The sequence below is a fragment of the Emydura macquarii genome, unplaced genomic scaffold (assembly GCF_026122565.2).
Source record: "Emydura macquarii macquarii isolate MOO-44397 ecotype Brisbane River unplaced genomic scaffold, CSIRO-AGI_Emac_v2 contig_1477, whole genome shotgun sequence".
Taxonomy (NCBI): domain Eukaryota; kingdom Metazoa; phylum Chordata; order Testudines; family Chelidae; genus Emydura; species Emydura macquarii.
In genome coordinates this window covers 9,226,017-9,242,828 of record NW_027131614.1, presented here as the reverse complement: position 1 = coordinate 9,242,828, position 16,812 = coordinate 9,226,017, and the positions used below count along the sequence as shown (strand labels likewise).

General features: G+C 43.0%; 1 protein-coding gene and 1 long non-coding RNA gene across 2 annotated transcripts in view; both read left to right on the top strand.

Annotated features, from left to right (window-relative positions):
• The window catches only part of LOC137156705 (uncharacterized), a 35,900-nt gene extending 34,834 nt beyond the window's left edge, over nucleotides 1–1,066 (top strand). Inside the window, exon 7 of the long non-coding RNA XR_010920867.1 lies at nucleotides 598–1,066. This is a non-coding gene — a long non-coding RNA (uncharacterized lncRNA). The remainder of the gene's footprint in view (nucleotides 1–597) is intronic.
• A 569-nt stretch (nucleotides 1,067–1,635) lies between these two features.
• Nucleotides 1,636–16,812, top strand: part of RDH10 (retinol dehydrogenase 10) — a 41,887-nt gene continuing 26,710 nt past the window's right edge. Inside the window, exons 1-2 of the mRNA XM_067553617.1 lie at nucleotides 1,636–2,682; nucleotides 3,861–4,099. Coding sequence (XP_067409718.1) covers nucleotides 2,397–2,682; nucleotides 3,861–4,099 — 525 coding nt within the window. The 5' untranslated portion in view covers nucleotides 1,636–2,396. The remainder of the gene's footprint in view (nucleotides 2,683–3,860; nucleotides 4,100–16,812) is intronic.

Sequence of the window (16,812 nt, the reverse complement as noted above, 5' to 3'; positions counted from 1 at the left end):
TCTGTTCATCTAGATATTTTTACAGACTGCCACTCACTGTGGCTCTAGGGCCCCAATCCTACAAATCTGACATATGAACTAAACTTTACTCCAATCTTCTCATTGACTTTAGTGGAACTGCTTATGGGGTAGAGTTACACATATTCAGAGCAGTCCTACTGAAAACAATGGAACGGTAGGTGAGGTGAGGTTTCCTTCAGTGTGAGTAAGAGTTAGAGTAAGAGTAAGAGTTTGTCCCAGAATTATTAAGTGTTACTTATCTGTTATTTTCATTTATTTGTTTTACAACATCCGAAAGTATGCTAGGTATTAGGCACTTTTATTGTAAAATGTTGAACTAATAATAATAAAATGGCATTTGAACAGCAGCTAAATTAGTGTTATAAATCTAAAATAAATGCTAGTAATAATTTGTACTATTACAGCACTGTGCACTCATGAATCTTATTAAAACTACAGTAAATAACGGGAATTAAAAATACATTCACAAGCAATGTTCAATTAAATTGTTATATTAGAATAAATAGTGTCCTATACATAGAATTTGACTGAGATCAATAATATGATGGGCTTTTTTTCTCTCTCGAACGCTGCAAGCTGGTTCGTACAGACAGAGTCAGAAGCTTACACACCATCATCCTCAAACTGTGGGCTCGCCCGAAGACAGGAGCAATGTAGCCGGTGGTGACTACAAGTCCCAGCATGCCAAGTTCCACCTTTGCCGCAGCTCCCGAACATGACGGAAGGCTGCAGGCCGCATTGCATGCTGGGACCCGCAGTCCCTGAAAGTACCCGGACTCAAGATGGCGCATTACATCTTGGAGCCTGTAGGTGACGGGGGCCGCTTCGCTTTGCATTCTGGGACATGTAGTCTCTTCCCGTTCCCTGCTTTAGGTGCACGATTGGCAGGACAGTCGGGAAGGGGTCGCGTGTCTAACCCTACCGCGAGGTCTCCGCCGTGGAGACGGAGATGCGTCTGGGGGTCGCCTCACAGACCGTGGGACGGAAAGTCCCGCTGAGCAGTAGGGAGCTGTGGGCCGGAGCCGTGCTAGGACGGAGAAGGGAACATGTGAGTAGCTAGGTCTTGGGTGTCTACAGCTATTAGCTGTACGAGACGCCGTGCGTGGGTCGGGTCAGGCCAGGCCAGGCCAGGCCAGGCAGCGGCGGGGAGCAGCTCTGGGCTGGCCGCGGCCGTAGGGAGGAAGTAGCGGCGGACAGATGCCGGTGCCGGCGGCACACACTGGGGGGGAGGGAGAACGACCTATGAGGGGAGTGGTGAGCCTGCGGCGGGGGGCGGCGCCTACCTTGCAGGGGCGGATCCCTGTGACGGTGGTGGGGGCTGGACCCGGGCTGTGTGGGAGGAGATCAGGGGGTGGGGTGGGGGAGCGCACGGGAAGGGGCCGGCGGGGCTCCCCGGGGGCTGCGTTGGTGGTTGGGGAGGGGGGAGATTGACGGGCAGTGAGGAAGGGGTGGGGCTGTGCCGGTGGGTGGGCTGGCCGGCAGTGGGTTGGAGGCGGAAATGGGCTGGGGGAAGATCTGGGAATGCAAAGTGGGCTGGGCTGAGCTGGGGGAGGGGCTGGGCAGGCGGTGGGGGAGGGGGCTCGTGTCCGAGCCGTGGGTATATAGCGCGCGGAGCGTGGAGAGATGCTCCCTTCCAGTGGCGGGGTGCAGAGCGCTGGAGGGAGCTAGGGAGGGACGAAGGCAGGCAGGGCAGGGGGGAAAAGCCGTGCCTTGTTCCCCGGCTCAGCGGCGGGGGCGGCTGCCGGTCCAGCGCTCGTGAGAGTGACCCGTCAGCCAGTGATAGCGGCGGCGAAGGGGGACTAGCCCCGGCTGCCTCTCGGCAAACTTAGGGCGGCTCGGCTGTGCTGAACTTGCTGGCTCGCGTTTGGCGAGGAGCGGAGCCGGGCTGCAGCGAGCGCGGAGGGAAGAAGCTGGTTCCTCTTTCAGGTCTCCCTGTCCACAGCCGAGCAGCCAGCCCTGCCGGCCCAGCGGCTCCAGAGCAGCTGGAGAAGGCGGCGAGCTCCGAGGTTCTCACTCCCGGGCGGTAGCAGCCCCAGGTGCCTGCGGGCAGCGTGGAGCCAGGGCAGCGCTTAGTGTTGGGCTAGCGGCTGCCTGCGCTGGGGACTCGCCTCCTTTCCTCCCCGATTGCCGAGGGGAGGCTTGGCCCGGCCCCTCGCTCTGCACGCCGAGCCACGGTTGCCGGGGTCTCGCCGCTCAGTTCATTGGGCTCCGCACGGCTTCTCCCTGGGCGCTGGGCTTTGCCCTCTGGAGAGGGCGTGCGGGACCCTTTGGGGCAGCGAGCGGGCCGGCTCCCCTGCACCGAGGCACCGGCGACGCCTCTGCCCGCGGCAGGCAGCGGGCACTGCAGCTGAGCCCTTGGGGAGAGCGCTGCAAGCATGAACATCCTGCTGGAGTTCTTCGTGGTCACTTTCAAAGTGCTCTGGGCGTTCGTGCTGGCTGCGGCCAAGTGGCTGGTGCGGCCCAAGGAGAAGAGCGTGGCGGGGCAGGTGTGCCTCATCACCGGGGCGGGCAGCGGCCTGGGCCGCCTCTTCGCCCTGGAGTTCGCCCGGCGCCGAGCGCTGCTGGTGCTGTGGGACATCAACACCCAGAGCAACGAGGAGACGGCGGGCATGGTGCGCCACATCTACCGGGAGATCTCCGAGGAGGCCGCTGCCCAGCCAGGTAACTGCGCTGCCCACGTCAGGCAGGGGCTGCGTGTCCCCCGGGTCTACACCATGCTGATGTTTTATGTTACCACCACAAAATACAAGTGTTAGATAAAACAGCCCCCTGCTTCTCACTCCCTAATATAGGGACTACAATAACAGTCCAGGATCTGAGATCAGGGGACAGTGTGGCTCTGGGGGTATTCTGTGCTTCTGGACTGGAGCAGAAAGCCCCTGCTGGATAGCCGCCTCTTAAGTAGGCTAGTGTTCCATGAGGAAGTGGTCCTACCTTACCTGCCAGCCTGCCTTTTGGATGGCAGAAGGACGGCCCTCAACCTGATGCGTTGGGGAGGGGGGTTGGAGGGAGTACCCACTTTCTAACTTGTGGAGAGTGTTTCATGGGAGGGGGCATTTCTGGAGATGGCTTAAGGATGATTGCGTAGGGCTCTGGTATTGCCACGCTATTATTTTTGTACAACTTCCTCCTACCTTCCCATGAAACTGTCACCTGCTTCAGGAAGGGTAGCTAAATGAAGTGCTTACAAAGAAAATTACCTGCATCATCAAAGTGGTGGCCCTCCTGCTAGGAAAGGGAAAAATGGTAGTCAGGGCTGAACGTCCAGAGAGGGTATTTCTGGGATTCTTTAGTACGTGTGACCATCTTCCTACCTTACCGCCTGATGGTGGCCAGGGAAATGGTTTGTGACTTAAACCAGGTTGGATCTGGCATTGTCCTACAAACCCAGCTGTAAACAAGGATTTCATCCTCTCACAGCCTGCTATATTTTAGTATATTTTTACTCATACAAGTCCACTTAAATTTTCCCATTAATATTGATTTTTCCACACTTGAAAGGAAAAATCGTACTCACTTATAACTGGCCACCCAGGAAGGAGTGGGGTTTAGTGGGCTTGTATCCCTTACTAGAGAGAGAGATTTATAAGTGGAAGAACACAGATCATACTTCATCAGTCTAATCTTTGATTCAGACAGCTGCAAGTAAACCTGGAGCCTCAAATTTACCTTGTTTGGGCAGGGACAGTAAATATAGGGTTTGTTTACTGCGATGATGCCAAAGTAAATAGAACTCTTAAAGTGTAATGGATGAGTGTTTACTCTTTCTGCTTTGTGACTTTTTACCTGAATGTTGAGATCTAATTGAGAACGTAACCTTTCTATTCTGGATTCTTTAGGTGCTGGAGATGGTGAAGAAGAGGTGCTGCCCCACTGCAACTTGCAGGTTTATACATACACCTGTGATGTGAGCAAGAGAGAGAATGTCTACTTGACAGCTGAAAGGGTCTGCAAAGAGGTTGGCGAGGTCTCAGTCCTGGTTAACAATGCTGGTGTGGTCTCTGGGCACCATCTCCTAGAGTGTCCTGATGAGCTTATTGAAAGGACCATGATGGTTAACTGCCATGCGCACTTCTGGGTAACTATACATTTGTTTATGCTTCACTTTTGTTTAATTTATTTTTGTAAGGGTATTCTGTCACTTAGTGCTGTGCATTCTGGCTTTGCACTTGTACATGCAATCTACCACTCCTTTGGATTGTTACTCAATTGGGATGAAAATTGATTTTACAATTAAATAGTTGATACAAAAACTATATTAACAATCTCTGCCTTTTTACATGACTTTCAGTATAACATTTTCTGTAGGAATAACTTCTGAATCATCTTTTCTGATGCTTTCAATTAATGCTTTTTGTAGGCTAGTAGAGCATTTTAGCAGCTTTAGGATGCTGTTTAACACTTGATGCCATAGTATTGAGATTCACAAATTTCTCTAAAGATATTTAAATACGTCCTAAAAGCCCTGTCTGAAATGTAGCTAAAATTGGCTGCAAGGCAAACTAACTTTTTAAGACTTGGCAGGGAGGAGAGGAGAACCTCAAAGGAAAACCAAGCTAGAAAGCCTTTATCAGGAGTCTTGCATATTTGTAATTATAACTCATTTTCCAGAGTAAACCTTAGTAGTAAAATAGACCTCCTTGGATTCTTGTGTGATGTTGTTTTAGTAATTAAAGAATGCTAAATGAAAAACTTAAAACTAGATGTTCATACTCTCATTGGATTTTGTTGCTTTCCTTTTTTGTACTCATGTCAATGGATTATTATAAATCAGAATGTTAAAACAGGATATGATACACACTGGACTTGCATTAGCTGCCAGACTAAATCCACAGTTAGCATTAGAACTGTCCTTTGGTCCCTCAAATAAGTTTAGGAAATATTCTTCCAAAACAATCAAAGAATTAAGCAACCTGAAATCTACTTCAGCAGATGCCTGGCTGATTATTCCTGCATCTGTAATATTAAAATCTTGTGAAATACATGGTATACAGAAACTTCACATGCCTTTTGTAACTTTTAAACTTGTTAAATGCTGTTTCATAACCCTAAAGGAGCCCCTTCAACTTAGCACTGTGAAACACTTAATGGCAGAGCAGTCTGTCTTTTTCCCAAGTATTGTAGAACTTGTCTAGAAAAGAGTATTTAAACTTCAGTGCACATCAGATACTGTGTTTGGAGACTCAACTTTTGAAAATGTGCATTTAAAGGAAACTTGAAAAGTTATAAAATATTGTATGAACTTTAACAAGGGCCAAAAACTGTACAGCCCATTGATTAAAATGTACTAAGTCCAAGTGGTGATGACAAAAGCTGGGATGTACACTAGCTTTAATGAGAGTTCTTGATGTGCTTTTAAGTTGTGGTTTAAATATAGAATTTAGACTTCTTTGAAACTTCATTATGACATCACTGTACTTTATAATAAGGGAGGATCTAGATTCTCCAGCTGTTCTTCCCCCAGGCGTGTAAATCAAGGTGCTTATTTTCAGCATTGTTACAGATAACTTGTTTTAAGGCACCCATTTTATATTTGCTGAGTTCCTAACAGCTATGGGAAAACCAAGTTAGACTTATGACATTTTTGTGATATTTTTCCATTTAAAAGGAAACTTCTCCCAAAATCTGAATCTGTCAAACTTTATATTGGAATATTTTGTTTTAAATTGCAGTAGCCTAAAGGCTACTGCAAGATCTGTGCTGGGAGTCTCCAGAACTTGGATTCATTTAAATTTTTAAGGAGCTGTCAAATCCTCTGTATTTAACTGAGGGCCTGCTTGTATGTACTCCTTCTACAGATCAAGAGATCAGGTAGTGTCCTACATTTTGGGGTGGGAGTGGAGGAGGTGCTTAGCAGTTTTGGGTGTTGGCAAAGCTGTTTTCCTCTTCCTTCTCCAAGTCCCACAAATGGCTGGTTTGACCAAAAGTGGGTGGACTCAGGTTTTGTTTTTTTTTTTTTTTTTTTTTAAAAACCCCAAAAACCTAACTCATAAAATATCATCTGAAATAGCCAGATCTGGAGCCAGATTTTTTTTTAGTGTAAGTTAATGCTGACTTTAACTAGGACAATGTGTCTAGATGTGTGAAGTTAGACTTTTCCATGTCAGCTAAATTGATAGTATAGCTGCAAAATCCAGTACTCCAGAGTATTGTGTAAACTCATGATTGTGCTTGGAGGGTGTTTAGTCCCAAAAACCCATGAGTGGATTACATTGACACATTCCTTGTCATGTGTTTTTAAATATTGAAGCAATATTATAAAAGGAAATATTCTTCCCACTTCCTCTAGCAGCACTCTGAAGTTTCAGTGCACCTGTGTATGAATAACTGGAAAACAGGACTTTGACTTTTTCCTTCTCAAATGAGTGAACTGGGCACACTTTTTTTTGCTACAAACTGCAAGTAAATTGAACAAATTGTAGCTGCTAATACAAAATGAGGAGGCTGCTTAGTTTCTGCAGCATGTGATATATCTGCTGTTGTGAGCCAGCTAGACTGTATCATATCAAAGACTGGCAATGCCTAAAGCTTTTGTGGCATGCCTCATCCAAAAGATGCCTTTCATTTCATTGACCTGCATGATTTGCATAATACTTTCTATGGTAGTTTTATATAGCATGTGTCACCACTGCATCTAAGTACTGCAATCCTTAACTGTATAAAATCATCAATATGCATAGAATGCATGTAATTCAGTGTTCAGATAGTTAGAATGTTTCTGATATTGAAAACAGTTAAGAGGAACTAAGTACGCTGCTGTATAAGCAAAAGCGGCACAGATCTGATGTAGCCCACAGGTGTACAAAGCTGCAGCACACTAATGCCATGTCTCTTCCCCTTGCACCCTCTTATAGTAGTTGTAGTCGCATTAAGTGGCTTAATTAATCCACCCCCAGCAAGCCGCAATAGCCATGTTGGCCAGAGAAGCTCTTCCACTGACATAGTGCTGTCCACATCAGTGCTTATGTCGGTGTAACTTATGTGGAGATGATTTAGTCACACCACAAGCTACGTAAGTTATACCGATGAAAGTGGTAGCGTAGATGTAGCCTTAGTCATCCCTGTCATTCAGTCTCAGGAATTTACTTTTAAGGTCTGGTGGGGAATTTCTCTCTCCCAGTGTTGATGGGCCAGAACTTGGGTTTGATAAACTTCAGGTCACAATGCAAGACTTATCTGTTTGGTTAGTCCTCTTTCATTGATGACTGGATCACTCTTGTCACTTGGTTATCGGCTTTTACAATAAAGACCAATACTTGATGAGGCAGCCAAGTGCCTCAGCAATGGGGGACTGTGTATAAACAACAAAACATATGGCACTAAATAGGAATCTTTCTTATTTGTAGCATATCTTTGGTTATCCATCTTGGAACAGACTTTCAGATTCTTTTGAGACTGTTTATCCAGCACACACATGATTCAGATTATGCTATTTCCATATCAATAGATAGTTGGTGTCTGCTGGTATTTTAGGTCTTTTTGCTAGAATGAAAATCTTGAACAAATGGTCAAATACAGATTCTAGTATTTTGCTGAAGACTAAAATGTTTAAGGCACTGATCTTCAAGATCCAAATGTGAGGGAGATCAGTCTGGTAGGAATTCTGCTATTTTTTCTGTCATGTATGGATCTTCCAAAACTTTCAGCTTGTTTTACCTCTTCTAAAAGAATAGCGTCTGGTCCATCACAGGAAGATCCGCTTTCTCTTTGACTAACCAAAAGGGGGAAGCAAAAGCATTTAACTCCAGTTCTGGAGTACTCTCAAGGGATTTTTGTACAAGGTCCTATCTTGAAAAGACTTTCTCACGAGCTTAACTTTGTGCTATGAGCATGTATATAAGTCTTTGTAGAATTGGAGCCTAAATCTTTAAGACAGTCTTACTTAAGTTGATATAGTAAGCAGGTAAGATAACTAATGAGAACTTTTCAGACAGTGGGTTATCTCCTGCCTAAGCAGGGAATTCTTTTCTGTGGAGTGCCTTGCCTAAAGCTTATGATATTAAATGGCTTGTTCAGGAAAATAAAGCCAACCAGTACAAACTGCATAATGCATAGTTTAAGAAAACTAATGCATACTCATTAGTTGCTCTATCTAAAGTGCTTTCCAAAGGCTTGTAGTAGTAGTAGGTGTAGTAGATCTTGAAACTCTTACCTCCGTCTTGTCCAGTCTTCAAAAATTTTTAGTATTGTTCAGTAAAGCCCATATTTTAGCTATAGAGTCTGTTTTTCTCTTATAACTGTTCAGGTTAAGACTGAAGCTAAATTTTCTCTTTGAAATAAAGGCATGTACAAATGTAAAATGTGCAAACTGATCTTTATATAACTGTATATATTTGCTCTATATAAATAGTGTGTATATATAATTAAATATGCAAGTCTGCAAATATTCCTGGCTTAATGTTTTGAGGGCTGTATGCATAGTGACTTATGGCAGCTAACTCTCTTTAGATTTTTGTAGTATTTTTAGTATATGTTTAACTATAAATGCATACGCTAGTCAATTGAGATGCTAGATAATTGTTCCACTTGTGTTCAAAATGGTAAATATAAGTAGCATCTACAGCTCCTAATAACCTTGTCCTCAGACATACAAGACTGCAGAGGGATGCTTACTTAAAAGTACTCGCTGTACTTGCCTGCTTTTAACAGTGAATCAGATCAAGTTCCGTCCCAAATATGGGAGGGAAAGAGTATGATCCGACCAGGCTTCCATCACAACTGACTTTTCTCCCCTTTCCCACACCTTCCAATCAGTTGGACTTAGGAGTTGCCATCAGGGCAAAAGACCTAGAATGTCCTAGCTTGCTGGACTGCTTAGATGGTGGTGTTCAGACTCCTGAGCACTGAGCAAACAGTAGTCTTGGTTCTTGATTTTGCCAAGTATTCGTTCTTCTAGAATAACACCAAAAATTTTCTCTGCTATACAGCAGAGATGTTAAGGTTTGGAATGCACCTTTTACAATAGGAAAGGTATCCCGTGTTCTATGTGAACATAATCTGAATAGGCCAAAAGGACATGAACAGCCTTGTAGAAACACTGCTTGCCATAGAAATGACATCAGAGTAGTTCATTGGAGGGGTCCATACCAATGTGTCAACTTCCTGAGACTGCAACCTTGATGTTGGGTGGAGAGGACTACATGAGTGACCAAAACAGGTGCATTCAACATGAAACACCTTCATGTTCCATGGTTCAGTTGTGTCTGTCCTTGCTATTAAGCATATAACTACTTTGCCAACAGTACTGTTTAAGAACTAAATTAATTATGGATTGTCTTTGCCCTCAGTGATTACTGTCTTAAGCTGTCCTATAATTCCAGCTACTATAGTATCCTATTACAGTATCTGGGTGATGGCCAGGTAAATTAGGCTACTGTTAACTACAGTGAATTGCAGTGGCTGAGTGGTTAAGGGGCTAGGCTAAAGTCCTGAAGGTTGGGGATTTGCATCTTGCTCGATCTCACACTGAAAGACTGCGACCAGTTCAACGAGTGCTTAATCTGCTAGATAAAGGCAGTTGAACATGATGCTGGTCGCATCGCTCCCTTGTGTACCATTCACTCTGAAACAAGGGTCTCTGAACGGCATCAGCTCCATGAGCCATTGCCTCAGAGGAACTATGACTTTGGTGAACTAGGGTGTTCTTTCAACTGTAATTCTTTTTTTAGTCACAGACCCACTCTCTCAAAAGACAATCTGGATTCCAGCAAGAGTAGTTGAAAGGATTACCTGTTTGCAAGTGTTCCTATTTTCCTTCTGATTCTTTGTTGGATATAGTCTTATAGGACATCCGTCCCCTTCTGCCAGGTGCTGATGGCAGAAAAAAGGGCGGGGTTCAGTTCTCTAGGGTTGTCCTTAAATACTTAACTAACACCAGCTCGACCCTCCACCCAGAAACCTGGGAAACTGTATACATGACTCTGGGTGCCCCTGATAAGCAATTCTTCCCCACTCACAAGCACTGAGTCCAGGGGTTACAACAAAGAGGACTTCTTTTGTGGGGGTGAGGGTCATCTAAACAGTTGTCCCAACCTCAGTTCTTCTTTGGATAGTAAATAGCTAATGTGTTCTGACCACTTCCCTCCTCCCCACTCAAGGTTAACTGTTACGGGTTAGAGAAGTCCAAGGATTCTAGCAGGTCAGTGCTGACAGGGCTTCTCCAAGGGCTCTGTTACCTAACCCAGCTGAAATGATTTCAGCTTTAATGTTGGGTAGGGAGGCCTGTGCCAGAGTTCCTTGGATAGGCTGCTGCTTACTCTGTGGCTTCAGCCAGTTACTACCAGGTCTACTGCTGCTCTGTGTTATCCATCCCTTCTGAGTTGTCAGTTGCCTTGGAGAAGCTGCTGCTGCTTCTGCCAGTCTGCCTTATCAGTCATCTTGCAGCTGTTGCCACTAGTGCTCTGCATTGGCTGGTGTCACCAAGCTGCCACTATTGCTTTGAAGCTGCCATCATTTTGCACTATCCAACAGTCTCACCTTAGCTATTAGGGAGCGATCTAGGTCACATGACAGACTCCTCACCACCTCAGAGGCACTCCTAGTAACAAGCAGGAGGCTTTTTTGTCTCTCCTTATAGCTTGTTCTAGGTTCCCTTACCCAGCTTTGCCTGGCAGCAGTCTTGATCAGGATGATCCCAAGCACGCTTGACATCTGTGTTTCCTTGTCCTTACATTTCCCAACAAGGTCCATTGCATTTAATTGCCCTCCAATGCAAAACTTAATTTTTACCAGAATGACCCAAACCTTCACATAACACAAGTGCAAATACGACCGTCTGTTCAGTCAACACTCCTTGCTCTCCAACAGATGCTAGCGGAGAGCTTCATTGTCAGTGGAGCTCAGGCCCATCTGCAGCTAAGCAGATGTTGGCTGCTCTTCTTGCACTTCACCAACAGGTGGGAGCACTGAGCCCCATTCTCTGTCATTCTTCCATCCACAGGGCTTACATACACAAAAGGGGTATCGTGATACTTGGTAACATCTCTAGAGAAACCCCAGCAAGATTCTTAGGCTACATCTTCACTGGAAACGCTGCAGTGTCACGGCTGCGTCACTGTAGTGCTTCAGTGTAGACACTACCTACACTGACAGGAAGGGTTCTTCTGTCCCTGTAGTTAATCCACCTCTCCAAGAGGTGGTTACTAGGTCAACAGAAGACTTCTTTTATTGATCTAGCACTGCCTACACTGGGGGTTGGGTCAGCTTAACAACATGGCTCAGGGGGCTGGATTTTTCACACCTCTTAGAGACATAGCTGGGTCAACCTTTCTTTTTAGTGTAGACTTGGCTTTAGCCATAGTGATGGGAGCATTAGAGATTCTGTAACTGCCATTAGGCAGTTGGATCTTGTTCTATGGCTTCAAATGTTACTCTCAAGAAAACACTTTCAAACCGGGAAACTCATTAAGCTTCAATCTTGTTGTCTTCAGGAAATGTAGTTTAGAAAACAACATTCTTCAAAGATGGAAAATAGGCCTTAACGAAAGTATTTTTTTTCTTTAGATTTGCTGGACTTTTATTTCTGGAGCTTGAGTAGCCAATAAAGCTGTTTTGCAGTAAAGCCTTTTTCTTTCAGCTGTATGTTACTTTGCAGTGTGTGTGAATCTTGCATGGTCTTATGTCAAGGACAATCAAATTGTCACTATATAACTGTGCAAGCATTAACAGGCAGACATCCATTAAAAACAGTACATCGGAATGCCTATTTATCTTGCATTAGTCCTTTTTGAATACTTTCAGAATGATTACCTCAGGCCCCCAGCAGTCATCTGTCTTCATGGAGATGCAGGTCCTTGTGTGGTTCTTTTAAAATAAACAAATTAAAAAAACCTTCAGTCCCTATTTATATGCTTAATCCAAGATTATAGAAGAGGGTGTGTGTGGCAGAGTTCCAGAATTGACATGATCTAGACAAAGATGACTTTTCAGAGCATATATCATTTCACTTGAGAACCGTCAGCAAGCATAGCTAACCATGTTGAGTGCAAAAAAGTCTTAGTTCTGTGAAAAAGCCCTTCTAAATTTTTCCTTGTATACAGATTATGCAAACTCAAGCATGCGTAATTGAATTCCAGAACTGTTATCCACTGCACAACTGTAGCTGTTGTGTTATGCAACATCTGTACTACTCCCTGAAGTCCATTGATGCCATCTGTTCAGTTGTGGTTTTTTGTTGTCTAGTGTAATCAGACCTCTGTGATACCAAATTTGCGGTTGTATACTGAGGTGCATAAACAAAATGAACTATAGTTTCCGTCTGTTTCTTTTGTTGGGAATGCTTCTCTTAAGGCAGTTAATGAGCATTTGGAAAACCACCTTTGAACATGTTACCACCAAACCTGATCACAAACTTTCCTATGTGAACTTGGGCCTTTGTACTGTTCCTGATTTGCAGCGATTAAGCCTTTTTTGGTTAAATGCAGATACAGCACTGTTGCTCTTACATCAGAGGCTGGAAATCACACTGAGTCCTGTGCTGGGGCAAAACAACACTGCTAATTGGAGAGTTAATGTAAACTTTAAGGTCCAGTATCTTGTGAATCAGCTGGGCTAGTAATAAATGTTCTAGTCTTCTTGTGGTGTAAGACATTTGATTGTAGCTCCAATGAGTTTCAACAGATATGAAACTACCCTTCAGATTAATATCTTGCTTTTTCCCCACTTCAGTATGACATGACTTTAGCAACTGCTATTTCAAACCACAAGTGCTAGAAACTAATGTCCTGTGCAAATTGAAAAAAATTTGAAGTCTGGTCTATTCACCTGGTAGAAAGCAATGATTCTCAAATTGGACTGGGAACCATTGGTGGTCTCGGAGTACTTGGTTGTGGTCTACGGACAGCTGGTTGATCATTTTATACCCTTGTTTCCAGCTGTTACATTTTTTTGAAGACGGCAAAAGTGTTCTAAGAATGCATTGCTTTTTCTAAGGGCTTGTCTTCACTTACTTCCGAGATTCGGCGGCAGTTGACTGGAGTTACACAAGCTACGCAAAAAAACCTTGTAATTCCTGTCGACTTCTCTGCTTCTCTTCTGCATGCCATCTTCACTGCACTGCACCGACAGGAACTGCATTCCAGTCGATGCAGTGCTACGCTACTTGTGGAGGTGGTCTTAATATGTTGATTTCTGGATCAACTGACCGCTCAGTCAATCCAGAGAAATCGATCTGACAGCGGCGAATTTGCTGCCGTCAGTGAAGACCTAGCCTAATACTCCATGTAAACAATTGCAAGTGTTTCAGATTTGTTAACAATTGCATGTGGAAGAGGAGATATTCCTGAAGGCTATATCTGTTAAAATGTGGTCTGTGGCATGCTATTCTCAAAACCCTTGGAATAGAGTATTAATCTAACTTTAGTGTCTGAGGGCAGTACCAGCTACTAAAATAAAACTGGGTTTGGAACTGAAGTATGTCATAAGGAAGCAAGACAGTAGGAGTCAGACTTTCAGGTCTTCTGTGACCAGTCAGAACTACAAACACTTTAGGAAACCATATGAATGTTTTCAGGATTTGTAATCTCTTCTTAAGTACTGGTCCTGGATGAGTGATCAGAGGGAATTTAAATCCCTGTCTCTTATGGAATGAGTCAACAAAATAAACAATATCTGAACAAAGGCATCAGAGAAATTATAGGATTAGCAGCTGAGAACTTGGGGAAGCAGGCGAACCTCAGACATAATTATTGTGCTCTTTCCCAGTGAGGGGCTTCATCCTCACTCACAATGTATGATTAGCTTTTTCACTGCTTTAGGGAAACACTTGGCTACAAAGGTAGAATTACATGGCTTTCATGTGGCCAGGGAATACATTTTCTCATGATGAAAGTTTGGAACAGATGATTTTCATCCACAGGCGGCAGAAGATCAGAAAATAAAACTGGGTCGTCTTTGTGGAGAGCATTCATCAGCCAGTGAAGTGGCTGGTTCTCATGAAACCAAGTTTACACATTCACAGACTTGCTGATATCTGCCTTCCGCTTTAAAACTGTCCCCCAACTTACAAGTTCTTCTTAATTAGGATTTTTTTTATCTGCTTCATTCAGAAAGGAAATGCCATCTCCCATTGCAGACGGGTGTTGGCAAGGGAGAAGGGTGCACAGACTTCCCCTTATTGACATTTGTCTTTCCACTTAGAATTAGCAGTACTTAATTCGATTGGTCAAACTGAAACTACAAATGAAAATAAATTTGATCAAAATGTATCTACCATGTTTTGTGGCTTGTATGCTATTATACTATGCAATATCATGGAGGTATGACATCTCATCTAAGCAAAATCCAGCTGCCGTGGGCTGAATGGATAAATGTTGTTTTAGTGTTTTGATTCTTTACTTCAAAAAACATTGTGTTTTGTAATACACTCCATAATACCTATAGTTTTATTTTACAATACTTGAGATATCAGACTATTACTCGATTATAAGCAAATGATCACAGCACACTTCTCTAAAAGAGAGTGGCCTGCTCATCTGTTGTGAGTAAAATTAGATCAATTACAATATGATTAGGATTATACCCCCTGTGATACCAAAAATTCTCCACCTCTGTGTTTGCTCTCTTTAAGTGTGATTTAGCTACACCATGCAGTTTCACTCTCATTCTTTTATAATTCAGTGGCTCCAGCCCCTCCAGTTACTTCTGTTAAACAAATTTAAGGAATATAGAGGAGGCTGTGTTGATCTGCCCCACCCTTGCATTTTTAGCCTTACAAATTTGGACAATCTAATTACATAGTCCTTAGGGGCATTACTGCTTTCCAGGTTTCGCTCTTCCAGTCAATATTTTGTTTAGAACAACTTACTTCCCTGTACTTCATTTGCATTTTTCAAGTGAATTACTTTGGGATGGCTTGCCTATTTCTAACCTTTCTAAGTCTCTTTGCATGGGAATGTGTGACACATGCCTCAATATCTTTTCATCTCCCTTTCTTTCCCATTTCTCTATGCTTCCTTCCAGGTTCTAAAATTGGTATCGCTTGCAGATTTCATTAATATGCTGTTGACCTTCTCTTCCAGAACTTAATAAAGACTGTATTCATAAGTGGACATTCTTCTCTAATGCATTCTTCAGGCTGATAACATGGCTACCATATGCAAAATGGCAAGCCTTTTTGAGAAGCGATTTAGCTAATTCTGCATGATTGTCCTCCAGAACACTTGAGGCTCTAATGCAAAGCTCAATATGCATATTTAAGTAGCTATTTTGGTTGTCTTTTGGTTGACTATAATCCCATACACAGCCATTAGTATTGCATCTCTTGACTTCGCAATTTACAGATAGCAAGATTTTGTGTATATGGAACGGGGCTGGTGTCAGAAGAGTTTAATTAAACTTCTATTGATTAGTCCTCTTACCCCTTTTTAAAACAAAAATAAATAAAAAATAGAAGACCGGGCACAGTGAGTCAAATTCTGCATCTTATTATACTTGTTCAACCTAACAAGCTAAGGGTGTAACTGAGGGCTAAACTTGGCCCCTGGTCTCCAAGGTGGTTGAAAAACATATTCTATATGTATGATTATCTACATTGTTTTATACCCCTTTCCCTACAGTAGCCTGTCCAGATAACCAATCTCATCTCCTCCCTCCCCCTTTTAAAAAAATGCTTGCTACTGAACTGTAGAACCAAGTTTTTGAGGCTCAATCCATCTCCCATGGAAGATAACGTCAGTCTTTCCACTGACATAAACAGAAGTTAAACTGGCACTTGATAACATAAGCTTTTTCTTTGAGCGTCAACATTTTCATCTGCATAAAGTCTTTCAAAGTGTAGTTACATCTATGTAGATTATACATTTCTGTAAATCTGTTTAGGTTTTTGAAGCCTCTCTGAAGTTGTGGGAAATGCTAAGGTTGAAGAAAATATTAAACATACTTAATAAAATAAGTGGATAGGTTCTTAAACTCTTAACATTGCAACAAATTCCTATATGAATGTTTTGCTCATGTAAATAACTACACTTTTCCAGTGAAAAGCACATTAGCAGTTGTTCATAATGTTAATCAGATTGAGACTCAACATCAGTGAACTATCACAACTGGAAATGGAAGGCACTAATAGGCTGAGGAAACATCCAAGAATACAGGAACAAATGTGTAGTGGAAAGGTGACTATTTTAACATGATCCTTTGAAAATTCAAGTTTGTTTGGCTGTTAAATTCTACACCTAAATTGGCTTGTCAATGAGCATTTGAGGGTTTTCTCATCCATTTGCTGTTTTATTTAAATTTTTGTGACAACTCTCAAATACCCTGCCTATGTCCCTGACTTGGGAAAGCACTGAAGCATGTGCATACCTTGAAGCATATATTTAAAGTTAACCACATGCTTAAGTGTTCTATTAAATGGGGGTACTTCAGTGAATAGGTTCTAAAAGCTCTCAAGAGTTTAATAGTCCTTTTTAGCCATTGCAATCTGCCACCACCTCACAATCTAAATTTAAAAAAACAGAACAAAAAAAAAACTACTACTACTAAAGATTTTACAAGAGATCAGTAATGCAAAATTGTAGACAATATGTAGAATGATGCCTAGACCTTTCAAATGTTAGAGTACCCAGAGCTGTTGCTGAAGGTGATAGAAGTTGTACGTGAACAGGATCTCTTATAGCTCTTGCCAGTGAGAGGCATGTGATGTGTGGATGTCTCTTCTGCCCACCCCCTAAAAGTATATGGAAATAAGTTGCAGTGATGCTGCTGGGAAATTGAAGACCAGGTAGTAGTTGCATTGTCACATGTGTGGACACTAGTCTAATTTAGCTGGTCCTCACAGCTTATGTAGAATTGTCC